This window comes from Trichosurus vulpecula, chromosome X (assembly GCF_011100635.1).
Source record: "Trichosurus vulpecula isolate mTriVul1 chromosome X, mTriVul1.pri, whole genome shotgun sequence".
Taxonomy (NCBI): Eukaryota; Metazoa; Chordata; class Mammalia; order Diprotodontia; family Phalangeridae; genus Trichosurus; species Trichosurus vulpecula.
The window spans coordinates 10,729,685-10,753,273 of record NC_050582.1 but is presented as its reverse complement, the minus strand read 5'-3'; the positions used below and the strand labels follow the sequence as shown (position 1 = coordinate 10,753,273).

The 23,589-nt window shown below is 41.3% G+C and overlaps 1 protein-coding gene across 3 annotated transcripts in view; it reads left to right on the top strand.

Annotated features, from left to right (window-relative positions):
* Nucleotides 1-23,589, top strand: part of DIAPH2 (diaphanous related formin 2) — an 856,474-nt gene that overhangs the window by 710,094 nt on the left and 122,791 nt on the right. For all 3 annotated transcript variants that reach the window (XM_036740329.1, XM_036740331.1, XM_036740330.1), the window contains one exon: nt 16,047-16,139. In XM_036740329.1, coding sequence (XP_036596224.1) covers nt 16,047-16,139 — 93 coding nt within the window. The remainder of the gene's footprint in view (nt 1-16,046; nt 16,140-23,589) is intronic.

The following is a 23,589-nucleotide window of genomic DNA, read 5'->3' as shown; positions in this document are numbered from 1 at the left end:
CTGCCCCCTCTTCCCTTCCTACAGAACCACTTTTTATTGCCACTTTTATGTGAGATAATTTACCCCATTCTGTCTCTCCCTTTCTCCCTCTCTCAATATATTCCTCTCTCATCCCTTAATTTGATTTTTTTTTAGATATCATCCCTTCGTATTCAACTTACCCTGTGCCCTCTGTCTATATATATATACACACCTACATATATACATACATAGACATACACACACACACACACACACACACACACACACATATATATATATATATATATATATATATATATATATATATATGTATGTATATATGCATACTCCTTTCAACTACTATGATACTGAAGTCTCATGAATCATACACACCATCTTTCCATGTAGGAAAGTAAACAAAACAGTTCAAATTTAGTAAGTCCCTTATGATTTCTCTTTCTTGTTTACCTTTTCATGCTTCTCTTGATTCTTGTGTTTGAAAGTCAAATTTTCTTTTCAACTCTGGTCTTTTCACTGAGAAAGCTTGAAAGTCCTCTATTTTATTGAAAATCCATATTTTGCCTTGGAGCATGATACTCAGTTTTGCTGGGTAGGTGATTCTTGGTTTTAATCCTAGCTCCTTTGACCTCCAGAATATTGTATTCCAAACTCTTCGGTCCCTTAATGTGGAAGCTGCTAGATCCTGTGTTATCTTGATTGTTTCTCCACAATACTCGAATTGTTTCTTTCTGGCTGCTTGCAGTATTTTCTCCTTGACCTGGGAGCTCTGGAATTTGGCGACAATGGTCTTAGGAGTTTTCTTTTTGGGATCTTTTTCAGGAGGCGATCTGTGGATTCTTTCAATTTCTATTTTACCCTCTGGCTCTAGAATATCAGGGTAGTTCTCCTTGATAATTTCTTGAGAGATGATATCTAGCCTCTTTTTTTGATCATGCCTTTCAGGTAGCCCAATAGTTTTTAAATTATCTCTCCTGTATCTATTTTCCAGGTCAGTGGTTTTTCCAATGAGATATTTGACATCGTCTTCCACTTTTTCATTCCTTTGGTTCTGTTTTATAATATCTTGATTTCTCATCAAGTCACTAGCTTCCACTTGCTCCAGTCTAATTTTTAAAGTAGTATTTTCTTCAGTGGTCTTTTGGACCTCCTTTTCCATTTGGCTAATTCTGCCTTTCAAGGCATTCTTCTCCTCATTGGCTTTTTGGAGCTCTTTTGCCATTTGAGTTAGTCTATTTTTTAAGGTGTTGTTTTCTTCAATATTCTCCTGAATATAAAGTAATTATTTCTTTGCCCTTAGCTCATCCTGTGGTTTCTAGTCATTTCTTCCAAGCTTCCAAGTATTTTTTGGGGTCTCCTTTAGCAAGTCATTGACTTGTTTTTCATGGTTTTCTCGCATCATTCTCATTTCTCTTCCCAATTTTTCCTCTACTTCTCTAACTTGCTTTTCCAAATCCTTTTTGAGCTCTTCCATGGCCTGAGACCAGTTCATGTTTTTCTTGGAGGCTTTTGTTGTAGGCTCTTTGACTTTGTTGACTTCTTCTGGCTGTATATTTTGGTCTTCTTTGTCACCAAAGAAAGATTCCAAAGTCTGAGACTGAATCTGAGTGCATTTTCGCTGCCTGCCCATGTTCCCAGCCAACTCACTTGACCCCTGAGTCCCTCAGCAGGGTATGATTGCTTGCAGAGCAAAGAGTACTCTGCTCCAAGCCTGAGGGGATGCACTGTTTATTTCAGAGCTCTTTCTATACAGCCAGCTCTGCCACACCAGCACTCCTCCTTCCCCAAGAACCACCAACCTGGACCTGATGCAAATCCTAAGCAGGCTCTGCACTCCTGCTCTGATCCGCCACTTAATTCCTCCCACCAGGTAGGCCTGGGGCTGGAAGTAACTGCAGCTGTAGTTCTGTAGCTGCACCACCCCCTGCAGGCCCTGGGGCAGTGGCCAAACCGTGAACTCTGTCCCCCGCAGCTTTTCCCACTAACCTTCCCTGTTGTCTCTGGTGTTTGTGGGTTGAGAAGTCTTGCAACTGCCATAGCTCACCGATTTAGGGCGCTAGGGCCTTTTCCGCCTGGTTCCTGGTCTGGTTGGTCCTGCCGCTGCCCACGCTGAGCTCCGCTCCCCTCCACTCCCAGCTCCGTGTGCGATGGACCTCATCCAGCGACCATCCAGGCTGTCCTGGGCTGGAGCCCTGCTTCCCTCTGCCATTTCTTGGGCTCTGCAGTTCCAGAACTTGTTCAGAGCCATCTTCCACAGGCCATGGGAGGGACCTGGCGGGGAGCCCACGCAAGTCCCTGCTCTCCAGCTGCCATCCTGGCTCCACCCCCAACAATGGTTTTTCTGATAAGCTTTAACTTTCAGTTTTTTTCAATATCAGTTTATTGACAGAATTGTGTAAGGCTCTTCTCCAGTCTTGCAGCCAAAAAAAAATTGGAAGAAAGAATAAAATTATTATTATTATTGTTATTATTATTATCATTTTAAATGTAGCTTATTGTCATGGCTGTCTCACCCCAGGCCATCTTTCAGGAAGGCATCTCTGGCCAAAAAAATCTCCTTGGAAATGTCACCAGTAGAATACCATTCTTTTGGATCACAAATGACATCTTTTTAAATATCACAAGGAGAGTGAGTATGTTGAGCCAGCCACCTGTGTTTACACATAATTATAAATTGTTTTTAATCTTTTAGTTTTTTTGGCAGTATTGAATAGGGTCTGAATAGGTCACCATACTGGGAGCATCTGGGCCCAAACTAAGTAGCAAGGGAGAAGCATTGAGAAGAGGAGAAGAAGGTCATTAGACTGAGCTTCTTGAAGGCCTTTCTACATATCCTCTCTCAGTACAATGCCTGGCATATAGTAGGTGCTTAATAAATGTTTATTGACCAACTGATCAAAAAAGGTCAAGTGTATGAATAAAGGGAGAAGTACTTCAGAGAAGGCATTTTTCACAATTTTACCTAGCACCATTCCTGTTCAATTGGATTCAATGACTAAAAAGGAAAAAAAAGTACAATGTGTTTGAGTAGTGACTTCCTTCCAAACTTTGTATCCTTTAGTTACTTGAATTGTTTTTTAATGAAAAGAGTATCTCCCTTTGAGTCTGTAACCTCGAGTGGCCCCTCTGGGAACTTAGCTGAAGTATCGGGGCAGTAATTCTTTAGTTAAGAGGAGCTTTCACCATGAAACCTACACTTTGGGCTTTTACCTTGACATGGGAAACAGTTTCCTGTCCGGGACCAAAAGATAACTTAGGTGCAAACTTGGCAGCTAACTGGTTTTCCTTCCCTATGGCTTCAACTTTAATTGCTTTGAGATTAATTTTACTTTGCAGTGTATAGCACTGTGTACTGCCTTACCCTGGGAGCCAAATGTTTTTCTTTTTTTGCCTTACCAATTTTCAACTCCTGAATATAAAGTAATTACTTCTTTGCCCTTAGCTCATCCTGTGGTTTCTAGTCATTTCTTCCAAGCTCCTGTGCCCCCCATTTCCCTCTTGAATATTTTCTTCTATTGAACATCTGCTTTCTTGATGTCCCTTGGAACTTTATGTATCCTTATACATGCCCTCTTTGAATCTCTTTGGGATAATTCCTTAATTTTCCTAAACTCTCTACATGGCCATAACTTCATAGTCTATTATCTTAGTTGCCATCTGTTTGTTTTCTAAGTCTCCATTATCCCTATTCTTCCTCAGATTTCAATTAAGCAACACACACACACACACACACACACACACACACACACACACTCTGCACACAGAACTCAACATACAAAGCCACCCTACCAACTAAAGGATCTCTGCCTTCTATAGAATACTGGGTTAAAAAAAACTCTTCACTTTTGACTGTGTATTTATCTAGCGATTCCCTAAGTTGCTGGTTTTCTTTTCTTTGACAACATTCCATGATGTTACGAGCACTAATACCTACCAGCGTTTAGTCCCAATTAGAAGTGTTATTCTAGCCATATTTTTGCAACCTTCTTCTTACTTTCCATTACTGGACACCCTTTGTTCCACCTTATATTGTACAATTTGACAAAATGTCAGGCTTGTGCCCTCATTTTTTTTCTGACCAAAGAAAGGATTTTGTCTCCCTCTTCTTTTATGAGTAAGCAGCCTTCTTTATCTTGCTGTGTGTTTCTAGATCATGTTGGATAGATAGTATTGAAAAGATTTTTTTGGACTACTCTGCTTTCCATAGCTTGCTTGTTATATTTGTCCCTTCCTTTGGGTCGCTTTACTGACCTTGTTTACAAATTCAAAATTTTTCTCCCCTGCTTAGTCTTTGGCCAATAATACCAAAATTGAAAATTTTTCTGTTGCTCAGAATTCTTTGGAAAGTACCACTTGTTATTACAAATGAAATTTGTATCCTTAAGAATACATTTATTTCTTTTTACAATTCATGACTGCCTCCTTCTGACCCAGCTGTTCTTAACTTGGAGGTACCCTAACAACACCACCCCAAAGGGGTTTGTGGATGGATCTCAGGGAGTCTATGAACTCAAATGAGAAAAAGGTACCTTTATATTTTCCCTAACCTCTAACTAAAACTTAACACTTCCTTCCATTATGAATATAGTCAACAAATGTTACTCTGAACTGGGGTCCGTGGGCTTCCCAAGACTGCCAGAGGGGTTTGTAAGGCAAGAAGAGGTTAAGAACTCCTGCTCCAGCACCACCTGGATCTTCTCTCATACCTCCCAATGACATTGAACCTCCTGGAGGAAGAGTCATAAAATATTCTTTACTCTCCAATGAAACTTCATCTCTCCGTTTGCTGCCATCACTCATCAACTTCTCTTTCTTTCAAGTTCTCTTAATTAAAATTTTTTTTATCATATTCAGGTCATGGTGGCTTTTGTGTATTAGTCTCCAGGTCATTCTCCCTCCTTTCTTAAAGAGTTGAGCATCTGGCTCATTGTTTTCCTCTCTTCCTCAGTTCATTACCTTTTACTGGGGGACTTCATTATTGAAAGGACACAGCATTATTTCACAGAAGTCAGGTCTCAGTAAGTATAAATAAGTAGACAGAAGGAGTAAAAGAGGAGGAGATGGAAGATGAAGGGAAGCTTATTCATTATGTGATGGGAATTCCAGAGGGCACAGTAAAAAGGGTGGGTAGAGTTGGAGTAGGGGAGGTTAGGGTTGAGGATGTTGAGGATGAGAGAGTGGGAGATGGCAGGTATAAATAGCTTATTTTTATAAACTACTCTGTCAGTCACTAAATATTTATTAAATGCCTACTATTTATTAAATGCACAATCAAACAAAAGACTGTTCCTGCCCTCAGGGAGCTTACAATCTAATGGGGAAGACAAAAAGCAAACAAATATGTACAGACAAGTAATTAAGTGATATATGGACACATAAAATAATAAGTAGTGAGAGTTTCCTGAGGGGCAGCTAGGTGGCACAGTGGATAGAGTGCTGGACCTGGAGTCCTGAGGAAGACTTGGGTTCAAATCCAGACTCAGCCACTTACTAGCTGTGTAACCCTGGGCAAGTCACTTCATCTTGTTTGCCTCAGTTTCCTCATCTATAAAATGAGCTGGAGAAGGAAATGGCAAATCACTCTAGGATCTTTGCCAAGAAAACCCCCAATGGTATCACGGAGAATAAGCCATGGTTAATCAACTAAATGATGACAACAGCAAGAGTTTACTAGCCTTTGGGCTAGGAGGAAGAAGAGGTTCTAATGCGTCTATACATCTTCTTCACCATGATGGTCTGCAGTAGATGGTGCAGATCTTCTTATCCCCTCTTAACAAATGCTGACTTTCCAAGAGTGCTTGAGGTAGGCTGGGCAGCTCTCTCTGCCCACTCTACGTACAGTGCTTTATCTACTGTGCCCCAGCCTCTGCCCTGCCTGGAGAATAACGAGAGGCTAGGGAGAAAGAAGAGTCGGGGATGGTGCTGAGGTTTCTTGTTTAGTAGACTGGGATAATAATGGCAGTGCCATCAGTGGCAGAGCTGAGGACATCAGAGGATGGGATCATTTTCCTCTGAAATGCTTCCTTGAGCCTCATTATTTTGTTTGCATGAGTCACAAATGGCTAAGTCCTGCCTCTGACACATACTGACTAGGTGACCTTGGGCCAGTCCCTTAACCGTTCAATGTCCTAGGCCACTCTCCAAGACTATCCCTTGCGTAGTAGTTGTATCTCTGCCTTGGTACAGGGAGTTTGCTCACAGGACAGACCCTACAACAGTGGAATCACAGGTGTAGAGCAAAAAGAGAAAAATGAGAACTCCATCAGCAAGCATTTATGAAGTGCCTACTGTGTGCCAATCACTGAGGATACAAAACAAAAACCAAAATGAACAGTCCCTACATTAAAAAAACTTAAAATCCCCAAATAGTTTGCAGGTTCCCTGGGACCAGGGATCATTTACACCTAGCCCAGTCCAGGCACAGAGAAAACACTCAAATGCTTTTGGGTTAATAATAGGAGGAGGGAGGGAGGGAAGGAAGGAAAGGAAGGAAAAGAAGGAAACAAAGGAAAAAGGTCCATCTTCCAAACAGGACTTCCAAAGACTATGATCTAGGCATGCCCAGGAGGAGCTAAGATACTCAGCACCCTACCTTTTCATCACAAATCTCTCCTCTCCTTATCCCTTGTTCTAGTATCTGTCATCACATGAACACTCCCATTGCTTCTGCTCAGGGCCCGTTGACAAACCTGTATTCTTGCACCAACTACTCACTGGAACTTCCCAGACACAAACACCCTTTCCTGGATACTGCTGTCTAAACTGTAAGCTCCTTGAGGGCAGGAACTTTCTCCGTTTTGCATTTGTATAGCCCACATTTAGCATACAGTTCCTGGTAAGTGCTTAAGTCATTCAGAGTTTTCTGTAACATAAATTAGTTGAGTTCTCAGAAAGTTTTAATTCTGCAGTTCAGTGTACCGTGGAACTGTGCTGGTAAACTGAGGCAAGTATCTTCAGGCAGTGGTTGATTTAAATTGAGAAACATTTACTAAGTTTTTACCGGAGTACAAACAAAAAACTCCAAAGTCCCTGGCCTTAAGCATAAACAATTGTGAACCGCAGACCCTGATCAGTGTAATCACATATCTCAGAAACTATTATTCATTTACTGAATTTCGTTGAAATATCTTTCAAATTACTGGTGGTGCATACATTTAGAAACTTTGATCACTTGCCATCTTGTTTCAAAGAGGCAAACTGAACCACAAATTAAACTTATCTCGCTCTCCTTTAGTGGAGTTATAAATGTCATCAAAAACAGTCAACGTCTTCTAAAGTTATTATAGAATAAATGAGAAAAAAGAAGTGCCTTCTCTCAATACATTATTTATGTTTTGCAAGAATATAAATATGGGGCACTGATTTCTCTCTTTCCCTGTCTGCTCTTTCTCTTGCTCTCATTCTCTCTTCTTCTTTTTTCTACTTCTCTCTCTCTTCTCTCTTTTTCTCTCTCCCTCTCTTCCTTTCTCCCTCTCTTTTCCTCTCCTCTTTTTTCTCTCCCTCACTTTTTTATTCTCTCTCTCTTTCTCTCTCTCTCTCTCTCTGTCACATTCTCACTTCTCTCTATCTTGTTCTCTCTCTCCCTCTTCCCCCCTCTTTTTTACCCTCTCCCTCACTCTCCATTATTCTCTCTCTCCCACTCTCTCTTTCTGTCTGTCTCCCACAGAGACATATTGACAATCATTACTTTAGATTTTTGTCAAGAAAAAATCTCAAGTGAGTAAAATAGTTTACTTTAAATTCATCTTATATTGTAAAGGTAATTTTCAATAAGAAGTGTAATAAGTAACTTAAAAGTCTTTCCTTGCTTTCTGATGAAAAATAGATGATTATTGGTTTAAAATATCCCTGTAATATTCATATTTCTCAAAAATTCTCCATCTTCTGATCCTGCATAGCCACCGAAGGTCTATTTCCACCTTTCATTTTCCCTGTGTTTGTCGAAGGGATATTGGACATTTGGTTTCTTCCCTTTTATTCTTCCCTGGGGAAATTTTTGTTGTCATTAATTCCAAAGACCTGTCTTTGGATAAACAGTACTGGCATTTCCATTCATTGTACTCATCTGTAAAATGAAGGGGTTGGACTAAATGACCCAAAGTTCTTTTCAAGCTCTAACCTTTTTTTACTCTCTGTGTCTTTTTAACAAAGTGTCAAAGTTCAAGTGAAGAACACAATCAGAAATTGTCCATCTTATTTCAGGCCTTTTCTCTGATCTAAGACAGTGTATTCTGATCTTTATTGTCCTTCCAAATGAAAGAGATCATCGACAATCACTAAGGTGAAAGATTTCCCCAGCAGTGGAACAACTACCTTGGGCGGTGTGGGCTCCCTGGCCCTGAAGGTCTTCAAGCAGGGTTTGGGGGAGCACTTGCTGAGTAGGAGGTAGTAGGGGTTCCCATTCAAGTTTAGATTGGGCTAGATGGCTTCTACACTGCGTCGGTTCCTTCCAGCTTGGAGGTTCTGTCATTCTTTGATTCAATCCAGCAAACTGGTATTATGCAAATGACTATGTAGATGGAAGTATGCTAGGATCTAAAGATCCCACCCCTCACTTCAAGGAACTCACATTCTAAGTCAGCCAATAAACATTTATTAAGATCCTAATATGTACCCCACACTGTGTTAAGCCCTGGGGCTCTTAAGGACCCAACAACAAGCAGACCAATATTATAAACAAGATATGTATAGGACTAATAGAAAATAAGGAAGAGAAATTAAGAGGGGCTGGAGGATACTTCTTTTAGAAAATGGGATTTTAGGTGGGACTTGAAGTAAGCCAGGAAGTCAGTGTCAGGCTGAGGAGAGAGAGCATTCTAGGCATTGGAGATAGCCAGAGGGAATGTGTGGACCTGAGAGATGAAGTGTCCTGTTTGCAAAACAGCCAGGAAGCCAGTGTCACTCACTAGATTGAAGAATACCTGTTCAGGACTAAGATATAAGACTGGAAAGGTGTGTGTGACAGGGAGGGGAGTTGTGTTATGAAGTGCTTTGAATAACAAACCAAGGATTGATTTTGTATTTGATTCTAGAGGTGGTAGGGTGTGTTGGTAAACCAAATGGGCTCTTAGCACTCAGTTCAACCAAGTGCCCTTGAAGAGTTTGGCTTTTGTTTCCTTTGATTAATTCTGTGTATTTCATTGAGTCTTACTAGGTGCTAAGTCCCAGGCCCAAACCACTATTAGGTGCTAAACCTATGTGGGTGTGAAGCTCCCAGCGTACTAAGGGGAGGTGCTAACTCAAGAGCCAATCATAGAAGCCTAAGTTCTGGTCATTCAGATGACATTTGATGACGTCTGAAACAGTATAAGAAGAGAAGACAGAGCTATTTGCACAGGGCTCTCACTCTTGGTGGCATGCTGATATGGAGACTCCGGGCAGCTGTAGCTAAGAGCCCTCCAGCTTGTAACCCAGATGTTGGGACTTTGTTAAACTCTGGTAACTATGTATTGGGATTTGAATCAGACAAGGTCTGTCTGTTGATGTTTGTAATTTCTATTTGTATTTGTTCCGAAGTTCAGGGTGCTGGATTTTTCCCCTGAACTAAGTGAGTGATATTTGTATGCTGAATTAAAGTAAGCTTGTTAACCCCTTAATGTTGCTTTCCTTAGTAAAGCAGATAAAAAGAACCTGGGCTTTTATAGCTTGTTGGTAGCATTCTTGTTGTTGGCCTCGTGTTGGTCTTTCACCTCCACAACAGCTACTAGCCAGATTGTTGAAACATAGGGAGCCTTTGGAGTTTATTGAAGGGGTGGGGTGGGGTGACATGATCTGACTTGTGCTTTAGGAAAATAGCTTTGGTGGCGGAAAGGAGGATGCGCTGGACTGAGGAGAGACTACAGGCAGGCAGATCCACCAGCAGGCTATTGCAGTAGTCCAAGCATGAAGGGATGAGGGCCTTGGTAAGGCCACTTCATCACATGAAGTGAAAGAGGAGATAGTGGCAGAAGCCATCTGAGTGACAAGAGAGAAGGGAGGAGAGGGAGCTCATGGCGAATGGCCTCATTTTTTTCTGTAAAATATGAGACGAGGTTCTTAACCAAGAGGGTGAAGGGAGAGGAAGCCATGGGATGCCTGAAGAAGGATAAAAAGGTTTGGAAGAGTGGGATAATGGAGAGTGGGTTGATAAAAGAGGTATAGAAAGATTGCCTAGCAGTAGTGAGGACCCAGCAGAGGCTGGATAACATAAATTTGTAGTGGATCCAGTCTGAGCAGTTGCATTATTGTCACTATTTTAGTTCAGCACCGTGTGGCATTGATAACATGCAAATAACTGTGTACATGTAATATGTGGTTGTGGGGTATATAGGTGACCAATGAATGGTGTCCTCCCACTTTTTCCTTCCTACCTCCTTTGTCTCTGTGAGAGACAGAGGCTTCTCACTCAGTCCACCTAGCTTGATTTGGAGAGAAAGGTTTAGAGAAGGGCCTGGGCCTTTTTAAATTTTATTTTGGATGGGGGGAGGTAAGGCAATTGGGGTTAAGTTACTTACCCAAGGTCACACAGCTTGTAAGTGTATCAAATGTCTGAGGCCAGATTTGAACCCAGGGCCAGTGCTCTACTCACTGTGCTACCTAGCTGCCCTTTTTTTGTTTGTTTCCCTCAATAACTTTATTATGGGTTCAGTACAAAGTCATGCCCTCCAGTGCCCTACACAAAGGTGGGAGGTGAAGATGGAGGGAGGGCCCAGCCCACCTGTGGGGGGCGGGCACAGGAGAGGGCAGGAGTGGGGGAGGGAAGGTGAGGGCACCTGATCGCCACCCAGTCAGCGGATGATATAGCATACTTAGGGCACCTCCACATCCTCGCCGCTGTCATCGTTGCAGCAGAGCTCCAGTACCAGCGCTTGCACATGGCAGCCCAGCTTCCGCTTTGACACCAGGCTCACAATCTCCATCACAGGTTGGTCCAACCACCCCTTGAGCTTAGCAGCTGGCATGAAGAAGGAGTAGTAATCTATCAGATACACGCTTACAGAAATGAGCTCATTGATCATACAAATGGGAAAAGGACCCACATGTACAAAAATATTTATAGCAGCTCTTTTTGTGGTGGCAAAGTACTGGAAATCAAGGGGATGCCCATCAATTGGGAAATGGCTGAACAAGTTGTGGTATTTGAATGTAATGGAATACTATTGTACTATGATAAATGATGAAAAGACTTCAGAAAAACCTGGAAAGACTTATATGAACTGATGCTGAGTGAGGGGAGCAGAACCAGGAGAACATCGTACACAATTACAGACACGTTGTATCTGTGATGACTAACTTGGATAGACAATGCAAGGTTCAAAGACAGCTCCAAAAGACTTGTGATGGAAAAAGCTATGCACGTCCAGAGAAAGAATTATGGAGTCTGAAAGCAGATCGAAGCAAACTATTTGCTCCCTCTTTTTTTCTTGTTTTGTTTTGTTTTGTTTCTGCTTTCCCGCAGTTCATTCCATTGATTATAATTCTTCTTTACAACTTGACTATGGTGAAAATATATGTAGAACATATGTCAGATTACATGCTGTCTTGGGGGGAGGGGAAGAAGATTTGGAATTTTAAAACTTGTGGAACTGAATGTTGTAAACTAAAAATAAATAAATTTAAAAGGGAAAAAAAAAGAAATGAGCTCATTTAAGTTTAGGGGCAATATTATAGTCCCTTTGGTCCCTGTGCTTCTCTCTGTAGCTTCAGGAATTTTATAGTAAATCAAAAGTTAAGAGTATAATCACATGGATCAGAGCCCCCAGTTAGGAAAATTCATAACACTTAGGAAGAGGTTTGGCTCTCTGACTTAATTTAAATTAGAGCTTTTTAACCTGGGGTCCATGAGCTTGATTTTTTAAATTGATATTTGTAGTTTGATAGGATTGGTTATCTTTGTAATCCTATGTATTTTTTAATGCTCTTAAAAACATTATTCTGCACAGGGGTACAAGGGCTTTACCAGACTGCCAAATGAGTCCAGGACACAAAAAATGTCTAAGAACTCCTGTTTATTATTTATATTTGTCTCTAGTTAATTCCTGGCCTCTTTGTGTTTGAAGCCCTCTGAAGCAAGCAGCTTCAGTCTGTGCAAAGACAGGCACAGTGAGGGGAGAGGGATCCTGGAGAAAGAGCAACCCTGTTCTGGGAACTTCCCTCTGCCCCTAAAGAGGCCGGCTGCACCTTCTGGCTTCTTCCCCCATTCCTTTGCTCCTGGATACATAGAGGGCCCAAAGGCTTCAGTATTTCTCTTTTGTTTTTGCCACAGCCATCTGCCTTTTTTTCTCCTTTTATCTTTTGCTTCTCTTCCACCAATTTCCAGTCTGAAATGGATCAGTTCTTGAGGTCCTCATGTCTTCCTTTCTACTGCCAGATCCTTACATTCACGGGTTCAGAACTGGACTCCTGTTTTATACAAAACCACATCAAGTCTCCCATGCCAGTACCAACACACTTACTTTGTTGCATCATATCACTTTATTCAAAGTTTTCCAAAGATTTCTAAATAAAATCAAGGACTTTTCACATCTAGTATAAAGCATTTTAAAATTAAATTTTATTTTTTTTTACTCATCAATAAAAACATCTGCCTTCTCTCCTTCCCTCCCTCCCCAATTGAGAATGAATGAAAAGTAATATTCCTCCTACAAATATGTATAGTCAAGCAAAACAGATTTCTACAATGGGCATATCCAAAAGAAGAGAGAGACAGAGGCAGAACAAAAGAGAGAGAGAGAGAGAGAGAGAGAGAGAGAGAGAGAGAGAGAGAGAGAGATTGATTCAGATTCTGTGCACTCTGAATCCTTCACCTCTCTTTCAGGAGCTGGACTTTATGCTTTTTCCTTAGTCCTCTGGATTCATGGTTGGTCATTACACTGATCTGACTGCATAAAAGGGAGTTAAATAGAAGAAGACTGGAAAGGTGATAAAGGGTCAGGTTGTGAAGGGCTTTAAAAACCAAACAAAAGATTTTCTATTTGATGCTAGAGTTAATAGGGAGCGACTAACTTTATTGAAGGAAGAGGGTGACAGACCAGCTCTTTTAGGAAAATCATTTTGGCAGCTAAGTAGAGAGAGAACTGAGGCTGGAAAACCAGTTAGGAGGCCAGAACTAGAGTGGTCTCCTGTGGGAAGACAGGGATGGAGATGAGCCGGATGTTGTGAAGGTTGAAATAACCAGAGTTGCCAACTGATTAGCCCTGGGAGGTGAGTAAGGAATGCCAATCATTGGGGCCATCCCATCATCCTGTAAGATTGAATCAACCTTGATACTCTCTCATTTCATCAGTGTTATCTTTTTGCCCTCTCTGATTGGACCATCTGACTGGAGAGCAGAGCCATGAAATCCAAAATATCCATTCAGAGAGGGGACCTAGCACAATCTTCTCCCCATTGCCCACCAGCTGTACTGCTTTAGGATTTCTCTGGATTTCTCCATCATGCCCCTCCACCCAGCTCCTTTTCCTCCCACCATACTTTCAGCTTTTTGTGTATATTGTCTTCTCCCATTAGATTGTGAGTCTCTTGAGGGCAAAGACTGTCTTACTTTTTATTTGTATTTTTATCCCCAGCACGTAGCATAGTGCCTGACACATAGTAGGCACTTAATGTTTATTGACTGAGAAGTGAAGGGTGACACCCTTGAGCGTCAGTGACTTTAAAATTGGCTGTGTTCTCAACAATAACAGCAAAGTTGGGAAGAGAAGAGAGTTCAGGGAGCAAGGTAACATGTAGTGTTTTGGACACACTAAGTTTGAATAGTTTGAGATACCCAAAAAGCAATTGGGGATATGGGATTGTAGCTTAGAAGAAAGAGTAGGGCTGGATACTTAGATCTGGGAATCATCTACATAGAGATGAAAATTGAACCAATGAGAGTGGGAGAGAGTACTAATAATCTGGGGGATTGGAGGGCTGGAACAGTAATCAGGAAGGACCTCATTACATGATTACGAATGTGCGGAGGGTCAATCAAGGAAGAATAAAAGGATTGCCAGGCAGTAGTGACACCAGATTAAAATAGTTTTTGTTAATGTGTAGAGAACCCATTTGGCTCACAGTTTGAGTGACTCTCAGGTATGTTATAGTGGATCTTCCCTCCAGGTCTAGGTTGTACTAGATGGCCACCAAGGTCCTTTTCAGCTCTCCAATTCTATGATTCCATGACTTTCTCCAGGAGCCTTTGGCAGCTCATGAGTGGGAATAGAGAAGGAGAGGTAGTAGGTGGAACCTGAAGGGTTTGCCAAGACAAGAATTGCAGTAGGACAAAGGAAGAAGGAATTAAAAAATTGCTAATAGTGTATAGTTGAAATGGTTAGCCACTGAGGCAAAATGGAGAAGGGAGAAAAGGCAGATCCTGTCAAGGGTGATCAACATTGAGAACAAAGAGAGGGAGAGGGACTGGAGGTTGCCATGAGGATGAATAATAGGGTTAGGAGGGGTGAGGAAGAGGAAGAAATGGAAGAATGGAAGGTTACTATGGTCAAATAGAAGAATTGTAGAGTTCTGGATAATAGAGGTAAAACAGTCATGAGTGATTGCCACATCCCCTGTATGTGGCTTAGGTGAAGTGAAGATGGGGGTTATGGGAGGCCAGGACATCAAGGTGTAAGTTGGTATCACCATTAATGAGGTCAGGGCTGAGTGCAGAGGATGGCTAGGAGCCAGGTTCAGAATTCCTTGAATGAAGAGCATGTAGAGCCTGGTAGGTGACCATAGTGAGTTGGACTGCATGATGGATATGGAAGTATAGCATCTACCCTCAAAGAGGAGGACAGTTTGTTGAATGATGGTGGCAAAAGGACATTGTGGAAGTAGGATCAAGGCATGAAGAGAATGGCCACAATCCTTCCTGGCCCAGGGGAGCCTGAGCAGAGAAGGACCCAGTACAAGAGAGGGTGCCTCCTTAGGGAGATCCTGCTAGCTCATAGCCGAGGAAATGGAAAGACTGGGAAGTGACCTAGTTAGAGTGGAATCTGTTACCACCTGTGGCCATTCCAGAGGGCTCAGCCTGGTGGGAGCAGGTAGATTGTGGATGAGCAAGACTGAGGTAGGAAACTAGGGATGAGAGGGGGAGGGAAAGGCAGAAGGGTTTTGGCAGACCATGTGTCTAACTGTGACTTTCCAGAAAGAGCCTAAAAAATACAAACAGATTCACCCACCTCTCTTCCATGCACCTTCTCCTTTGAATTAGAGGCATACATAGGTCACAGCTAGTTAGTGGAGAAGTGGCCCCCTGTCATTTGGGGAGACCACAGTACAGTAGAGTTGATGGTCATTTAAACTGAAAAGTAAAGATTCCTGGCACCAGTGAGACTTTTTGCTTTCCATTGTCCAGTATACCAAGAGGTTGAAAGAGGAAGAACTGTTGAAAATGTCTTTGAGATATTTTCCTGGACATCTTTTATGTAACGAAAAGCCTCTTTAATGTATATCTTTCTTAGCCACAAGATTTAGAAAATTAGGCTCTTTTCCTAAAGGTGGGGTGGGGGGAAGACAAATGCTTTCTTGCTGCTGTCTCCCTGTTTAGGATGGCTCTGTTATTCAAATAATGCTGTTCAACTTTTCCTCCCCTCTAATGTCAGCCTTGTGGAATGAACAAAAGGGAGGGGTTAAGGCAAAATCAAATGGAAATGTGTTTTGCAAACAGTGTCTTTGAAGATTGTAGCTGATGACAGTTGAATGCTTGATATATTAATACAATCAGTATTTAACCTTGTGTAACTTTTCCTCATCAAATAACTCTGCATTGATTGCATTAAAGGAGGCCCTTGGTTCCTCACTGTGGAACATTTTAGAAGAATCTTCCTAGAAAGCTAGCTGATCAGCTGGTGTTTATCTGCATCCCAAGCTATCATCAGTGATACAAAAGATCTGGTCTTCAAGTTGAAAGGATGAATTTTCCTTAACAGTATATAATAAACAAAGTAGTCTGTCCATGGTACTAACAGGAGCCATGCTGTAAAAATAGATCTATGTCTTGAAATTAAGGGTATTATGCAAATCTGACCCCCACACACCTTTTAATTTTTTTTTTCTCTGCTTTCATTTGAAATGCTCCAAGATTAATTCTGTTTTCTCTCTTCCTCCAGAGGGTGAGACAGGTGTGATGGATAATCTGCTGGAGGCCCTGCAATCAGGTGCAGCCTTCCGAGATCGAAGGAAGCGGATACCGAGAAATCCAGGTAAGACCCAGTTCAGCCATTGTGTGCTAATACAAGCTCCTCCCCGATGTGTCAGAGAACATGTCCTGCAAGGAGGCTTTCCCCCACTGGTCTCAGCCAGCAGCCATGCTTGTGAAAGCTCAGCAGTCTACAACCATGAGATCACAAGGTTGAACTGGTGGTTTCTAAAAAACAATCCAACCCGATCTAGAGGGTTCACCCTGCACTCAGTTTTGCATCTTTTAAATTGTCATTTTCTGAGATTCTAGCTTAATGAGAAGGGCAGTAAAAAATCAGAAGGAGAATGAAATTGTTAAGTGTCATTTGCCATAGAGATGTCACAATAGTGTTTTGCAGGTAAGGGGACTACCATGCAGCTCTTAGTCTGGTTTTTAAGGGTTAATTTCTTTTGTAACACACCTTTCAACTTTCATCTATCCAAAGAACAGCCCAGGTAAGCTTAGACGTCACCTTTGATACTTGGCTTTGTGATCTGGATCTGTTTCTGGTCTGATGTTTGAATGGGGATGTATGGGGGATCTGTGGGGCTGTACCAGAAGGTTGGCACGCTTGAAGGTCTACTTTATTTTTTTATTGGTTTTAGTACATTTTTTTTGCTAGAAATCAGTACTTGGGTTGAAGCTTTATTTTAAAGACTGGAAACAGGCTCCCCCTTTTCCTTTCTCCAGTCCCTGGTGGAAGGGACTTTGGTGGCTCATGGACCATGGCTCCAGAAGCTCTGCTAAGCTGCCTTGCCTTCCCTTTCCTGAATTAGCTAAAGAATAACCAAGCACTTGGATAGAAAAGGCTTCCTTCTGGATTCCCAGCTGAACTGGGAAGTAAACATAAATAGAGTGAATAGTGTCAGCAAAGGGCCTTCTCACCTGCTTTACTTACTAATTAGGTCTACTCAGACAAAATTGCCTCGACGTTGGCTTGGATAGACCACATGTCCAATAATACATTTTTAGATATTGCCACGTTGGCTGTAGATAAGTTAGAGACAATGGCATGTCAGCAAGATAGAAAGCAGTAAATATGAAAGCAATTTTATTCTGTTGAACTGTTGAAAGAAATGATCTGCAATGTCCAGCTGCCCATAGGAAGCCACCTAAAGAAGAAAGGAACAGGTAATAGGGCTGATACATTGGCAGAAATCGGAAATGCAGATTTTTCTCGGTGCTAGATAATTAAAGATCAGGGCAAGCGGCAGTGGGCATTCTGTTGCTCATCCTTTCCGCCATTAGGATTCTGTCGAGTTCAATTTGATTCTCCAGTCACGGCATGCTCGCAGTGTAATAGACGCTATGCAGTCTACACCCCAAATGTGCTTTTTTTTTCCTATTTGAAGTACATTCTCCTGAAAGAAGGTATTAAAATAATTTTGCTTTCTCTTGTCTGAGGTTTCCTGAGTTCTTAAAATTTATTTTAAGTGTTGATGGGAAATTATTTGCCCAAGGGTACCTATGAATATGCTTCCCTGCTAATTGAGTTAGTTTCCCAGGGAAGATTAGTTCTGAGATAAGTTTGGATTGAGGGGAGATGAGTGGTTTGGCAGGTTGGAACGGCATGGAGATAAGAGACAGGAGAAGGTAGTAAAGGAAATTAAATGGTGTCTTGGAATGTACAAATTAATTTTGTTCCTTCCCATTCTTAGTAATAGTACTTTAGTTCTACTGCTATTTCCTGAACTATCATAGTAGAAACACAGGGAAAAAGAGAGAATGAAAATTATTTCAGTCCCAACCCAGCTCTACCTCATAAAAGGAAAATGGCAAAGAAGGCAGACAGAGACAGAGAGGGATGGGGGGTACAAGTAGAGGGCATTAGCCCAGGTGAGGAGAAGATCCATCTGGAGCAAAGGAAGAGAACAAGTTAAGATACAGAGTATGTAGAGAGGTGTGGCTGGGGAGAACTGAGAAGTCATCTGAAAGAGAATGGCCATGTGCTCTTTGAAGTGGGAGACAAGGTCACCTGCTGGGCTGAGAGGCTCCTGGGCCTATGGAGTTCTGAACCACTGACTCCTAATCATCTTGATTTTGTTTGTGAGTGTTCCACATCTACCCCTGGCAGTTGTCCCTCTTCAGATTTCTTTGTGTCTCCAGTCTCTACAGTAGAGCTTTTATTGCTGTTGAGTTGCTTTAGCCTGGGTCCCTTCTTATCTCTTGATAACTCAACTACTTTGACCACATCTAGATTTTTATGTGTAGTTCTAATCACTTTTTAAGGAGCAGCAACACTATGAAAAAAAAAGAAACAAAGAAATAAGTGGGAAGACCTGGATTCAAATCCCATCTTAGCTACTATCTCTGTAACTTCTAGAGAAGTCACTTAAGTTCTCTGTACCTGAGTTTCTTCATTTGTACAATGAGGGAGCTGGCCTAGATAACTGTTTTAACAATCCAGCTAGCAGCTTCTGGGGGGGGGGGGTTGTGTAAGATCCACCCACAGCCGGCACCCAGGAGGCTGCCGGCATGCCGGGAAAGCACAGGTTCTTTTTATCTGCTTAACCAAGAAAGCATGGTGAAGGGGTTGACAAGCTTACTTTAATCCAGCATTCAGTTAGTTCAGGGGAGCATACAGGCAGCATTCAGTTAGTTCAGGGGAAAAAACAGCCAGCACCCTGAACTTTAGAATAAAATACAAACAAATATCAACAGACAGACCCAATACAATTCATAGTTGCCAACATCTAGATTCATCCCGGAACAAGGGCTGGCCCAGAGTCATGCTCACCACTGCTCCCGCTGCTGCTCTGACTGAAAAGGGATCTTCAAGCTGTCTTACCCCCTCTTATAGAGTTTTTGACATCATCAAGCACCACCTGAATGACCAGGGCCAATTGGTTCTTGAGTTGGCCCCTTCCCCTAGGACCCTGGGAGGTTCACATCCACGCAGACCAGGTCAACACCCAACAGAGGTGGACCCAAACCCACGTGGTCCAAAAGCCTCTGCTGTCTCCGGCATGCAAACTAGGCCCTCCCCGGAGTTAGTCCTAGCAGGGGCCCCGCACCCAGCAAGGCTCAATGAAATAAACTGAGTCACTCAAAGAAAACAAAGGCCATTCTGGTTACAATAACCTCTGTGGTTTGTTCCAGCCCTATATCTGGGATCCTTTGATCCTATAATTTCCATAAGAGACCCCGGGGGGATGAAGACTATTACATTTATAGCATGGAAAAAAAGAAAGTTCTATGGATACAATATGTGTGTATACACATATATGTATGTATGTAAATATATTATATATATATACATATATATATCAGCAAGATAACAGTACAAATAGAAAAAGGTGTAGTTTCATACTTCAGAAGAGATAGAGGCAAGAAACAATGTGAGGCAGAAAGAAAAGAATTGCAGGCTTGGGATTTGGAGAGAGATATCAGGTGGATAATGGTGCTCCTCGCTTTGCTGAAACCATGAAGCATGTGCCCTAATTCCAACCCAACCTGGTGTTTAAGAGGTAACTAATGTGAGGAAAACATTTTTCACTGCACCCCCCCCGGAATAAACAATTATGAAGATAAATCTGAACCTTCTTATTTTGAGAAATAGCTAAGGCCTAAGGAAAATGTTTCCTTTTGAATGGAGCCCTTTCGAAATTGAATCTGCTTGTCTTCCTTTTTTTCTAGCTCCCTTTAAACTGATTCCATAATTTTCTTGGTGACCTCTAAAGCACTCCTTTTATAGCAGCCTTCATTTCCTTGGCATCTTCAAAGGGGATTGGATGTAAAAAGAAATGATTTGATTATTTTCTCTGTGTAATGGGCTAGTGTCATTCAGAGAGAATGGAAAGCATTCACCTAGAAATTTCCTTCATTTGTAAATGAATGTCCACCTTTTCAAGAATGACTGCAGGGACTGTCCTTTGGTCCTAAAGTTGCAATAATTAGTATTTGGGCCATTTAAATCTGATAAAATTGATCATGTGATTTACTAAGTTTAATATTAGAAAATTGAGGAGCTAACATAGCCTTGAAGGCAGCTGGACATACGTGAACTGTCTGACCACACACATGGAATATGCTTCGTGAAAAACTCTTAGAATAGCTTGTTTTGAAGCTCTGCCTTCTCCCTGAGGTCTTTGCTCATCTCTGCCAGCTGCTATAGTCTCTTCTTGCCCTCGACCCATTACCTTGTATTTATTTTGTGTATATGTATATAGGTGGTTTGCTTCACCCTATAGATCGGAAATTTGAGGACAAGGACTGCTTCTTTTTCTCTTTATATTCCTAGAATTGATTGATTGGTTGGTTTAACCTCTATGTTTTGGGCAACTCTAAGTTACAAATTGCCAGCCTACATCAGTGGGGGGGGGGGAGTTTCCTGTACCAGGAGTTCTCCCCCCCAAAAAAAAAATTAGAATCAAATTAAATGAGGTAAGATGTATGAAGTTCTTGGCAAATCTTAAAGCTCTATATGAATGTTGGTCATCATCGTCATCATCACCATCATTATTATAATCATGTCTATAGACACAAAATGTCCAAGTTGTGTGTTTAAACCAGTGACCAAATTCAGCTTCACTGATAAGTCAAGATGGTTGAAATGACCTTAGGCTCATGGGATCTGAGAGTTGGAATGGAAATTTTTGATAATTTCATCCAAACCACATCTGGGACCATTTATAGTATCTTAGACAAATGGTCATCAAAAATTCTGCTTGACTTACAATTCAATTCAGTTGAACACACATTTATTAAGTGAAAGGCATCGCTTCCCATTACAGGAAGCTGTTATCCTTGGAATGCTGATACTTCATTGCACTTTTCTTGGCTCAGTTTATACAAACTTTCTGCAGTTGTATTTTATTATGTTGTGGGTAGGTAGGGTGGCTGCCTGATCCTCAGCAGTTAGGTACGGGAAGAGCCCAGTCTATAGAAAAGCTGCATTGCAGGCATGTGTTGGAAACTCAGAAAGTATTTTCCCTTTAAAACAGTGTCATACATAGCACTTTGCTTCTCAAAACTTTTTTTTTACATATACAGTTAAAAGGAATAGAAAATACTCTGGTAACATGAACAGTTTTTAAAATGAGAAATATCTATTTGTTTACATAGGCATATATAAAATGTCTTTTTAAAATGTACATTGAAAACTGGTGCTTAAGAAAAAGAAGATTTAATTAAAGGTGAGGAGGTAAACAGAGTCTTTGGAGAAACATTCATTCTCATGGTCTGTGGCACCTTCAGAGCTTATAAAGCCCCCTGAAATGTAAACGTCTTGAAGGCAAGAACTGCTTTGACTCTTGAGTTGTACCCTGTTAACCAACATAGTACAAGGAATGGAGCAGAGGTAGGTAGGGGGAAGGGGAATAAGGTTAATATATTGCTCCCTACGTGCTCAGCATTGGGAGTCATTGATTTAATAGATTTTTTTTGATTGATTGTTGGTGCTGCTCACTCCAAAACTGATGGCATGCCTTCCCTGGATATCCAGGTAGCACTAGCACTCATCTTAGACCGACAATTTCTGATCAGGATACTTTCTTTGACTCTCAAGTAGAAGAAGGAGTGATCTTGAGGTAGCAGCTTATGGTTCGAAAGAGAGAGAAAAAGAAGGGAGTGTTAAAGAGGTTATAGCAAAGAGATTGTTTTAGGCAAAATCAGTTGAGCTATAAGCAGGAAAACACGGAGAAAAGGGGAGAAGCATGGTCTGGTGATTGTTTTCCAAATCAAAAATCAGGAGGCTTGATTGGTCAACTTTGTCACATGCACAATTATGTACACTTTTCATCACAGTACCGGGTTGGCACATTTTATGATCACGTTGTAAATACTGTTCCGTGCATAGCAAAAGACATAGACTAGAGCTAGAAAGGACCTCAGAGACCAACTCCTCCCATTCCTCCATTTGAATGGATGAGGATACAGAAACATGGAAAGGTTAAATGATATATCTACAGGTACCTAGTAAACACTTGAGTTTAGGATTTGAATCCAGGTCCTTTGCTTTCAAATTCACTACCCTTCTCACACCCATGTAGCCCCCTTCTTGCTAGATTAGACTGCACATCCTCATATGGACTAGCATGCAGGCATTCATTTGCCTCAAGAGTTGAGTCATTTCTTTAGCCTGTGATTCTCCAACTTTTGTGACTTCTGTCTATTTTTACATACTTGCTTACTGACTTGATTCATCCAGTTACCATTTGCCAAAATGTTAGAACTTCTAAGGCATTTCCATGGTTTGGAGGGGAAGGGTCAGTGTGACAATATATTTTTAATTTAGGACTGCCCTGAACAATCTGTCTCTATGTTTGAACCCCCTGAGGAGATGAAAGGAAATGGTTGGTGAAGATATTGCTGTGGAGACAGTTCTTCATGTTGACCCTTGGGGGTTCCAGGAAAAATTGTTTACTGTCTAGAAAGAGGCTGAGAGGCTGGAGTTCATCTGGAGGGAAAAGAAGCCCCGTGCAACTAAGCAATTTATATGTATGGGACTGTCCTGGGAATGTCAACATGTTAGAATTTTCATTCCTATTGCCCAACTTTCTTTGTGATCGTATCTGATTTTGCCTGCTTATCCTTGGGCAAGCTTTTGTTTTCATTGTTAAATGCTATTAATTGGCAGGATTATTTTGTTTGATTTCTCTTTCTCTGATTACTTTGCACCAAACTTTATAAAATCTCTTTCTCTTTGGAGTTAATTTCATTTGTTTGATCATTTTTGTTTGGACTTTTTTCTTTTTTACCTTTCATTTCCATTTCATTTCTTAAGGGCATTTTAATTTTAGAGGGATATGTACATATGCTAATTAATAAGATCCAGGTTGGTATATCAAAAAGCAAGAAAAGTGAAGATTTGAATAAACTTTCTTCTGGATAGCTTTCTTTGACAACAGCTAGGGGAAAAATTGAACACAGACCATTTTATGCCCTTGTTATATGCAGAATTGTTCTAAGCAAGCACTGATGATGTTCTCTATAGAAATTTGAATCACTTTTGCTTGTCTCGTCTCCAACACAATATAATCAGCTCAGCTGCCCATCTCTTCACTGGTGATCTCTACAGGACAGCAATAAGGTCAGTTTCAGTGGACTCTTGTGTGAACATGAATTTAGCAGACTTACTTTTGATTATTGGCATATGGGGTGAAGTTAGGACAAGCAATAACTCTCTTGGTGGTTTTTATTTCATGCCTAAAATTCCGAGCCACGCGAGTGTTGGTGACTTAACTCACACAACCACCTGCTTAGTTATGATTCAGCAATAGAGACTTAGTCCCTGTATATATCTAATGGATGATATTTATTTGGCAGGGATGGGGGGTGGAGTGGAGCAGGGCAGACCTAGATTTTCATCAGCACAGGAAATGTGAGGAAGTGTCTCTCTTAATGTAGATTGGCACCTTCCCTGCAATTTCTAGCCTTTGAGAGTTGCCTAGGGCACTGCAGTTGTGTGCCATGCTCACTCTGGGTCACACATCATTATAGGGTAGAATAGAGGCACCCATTTCTTCCTGAAT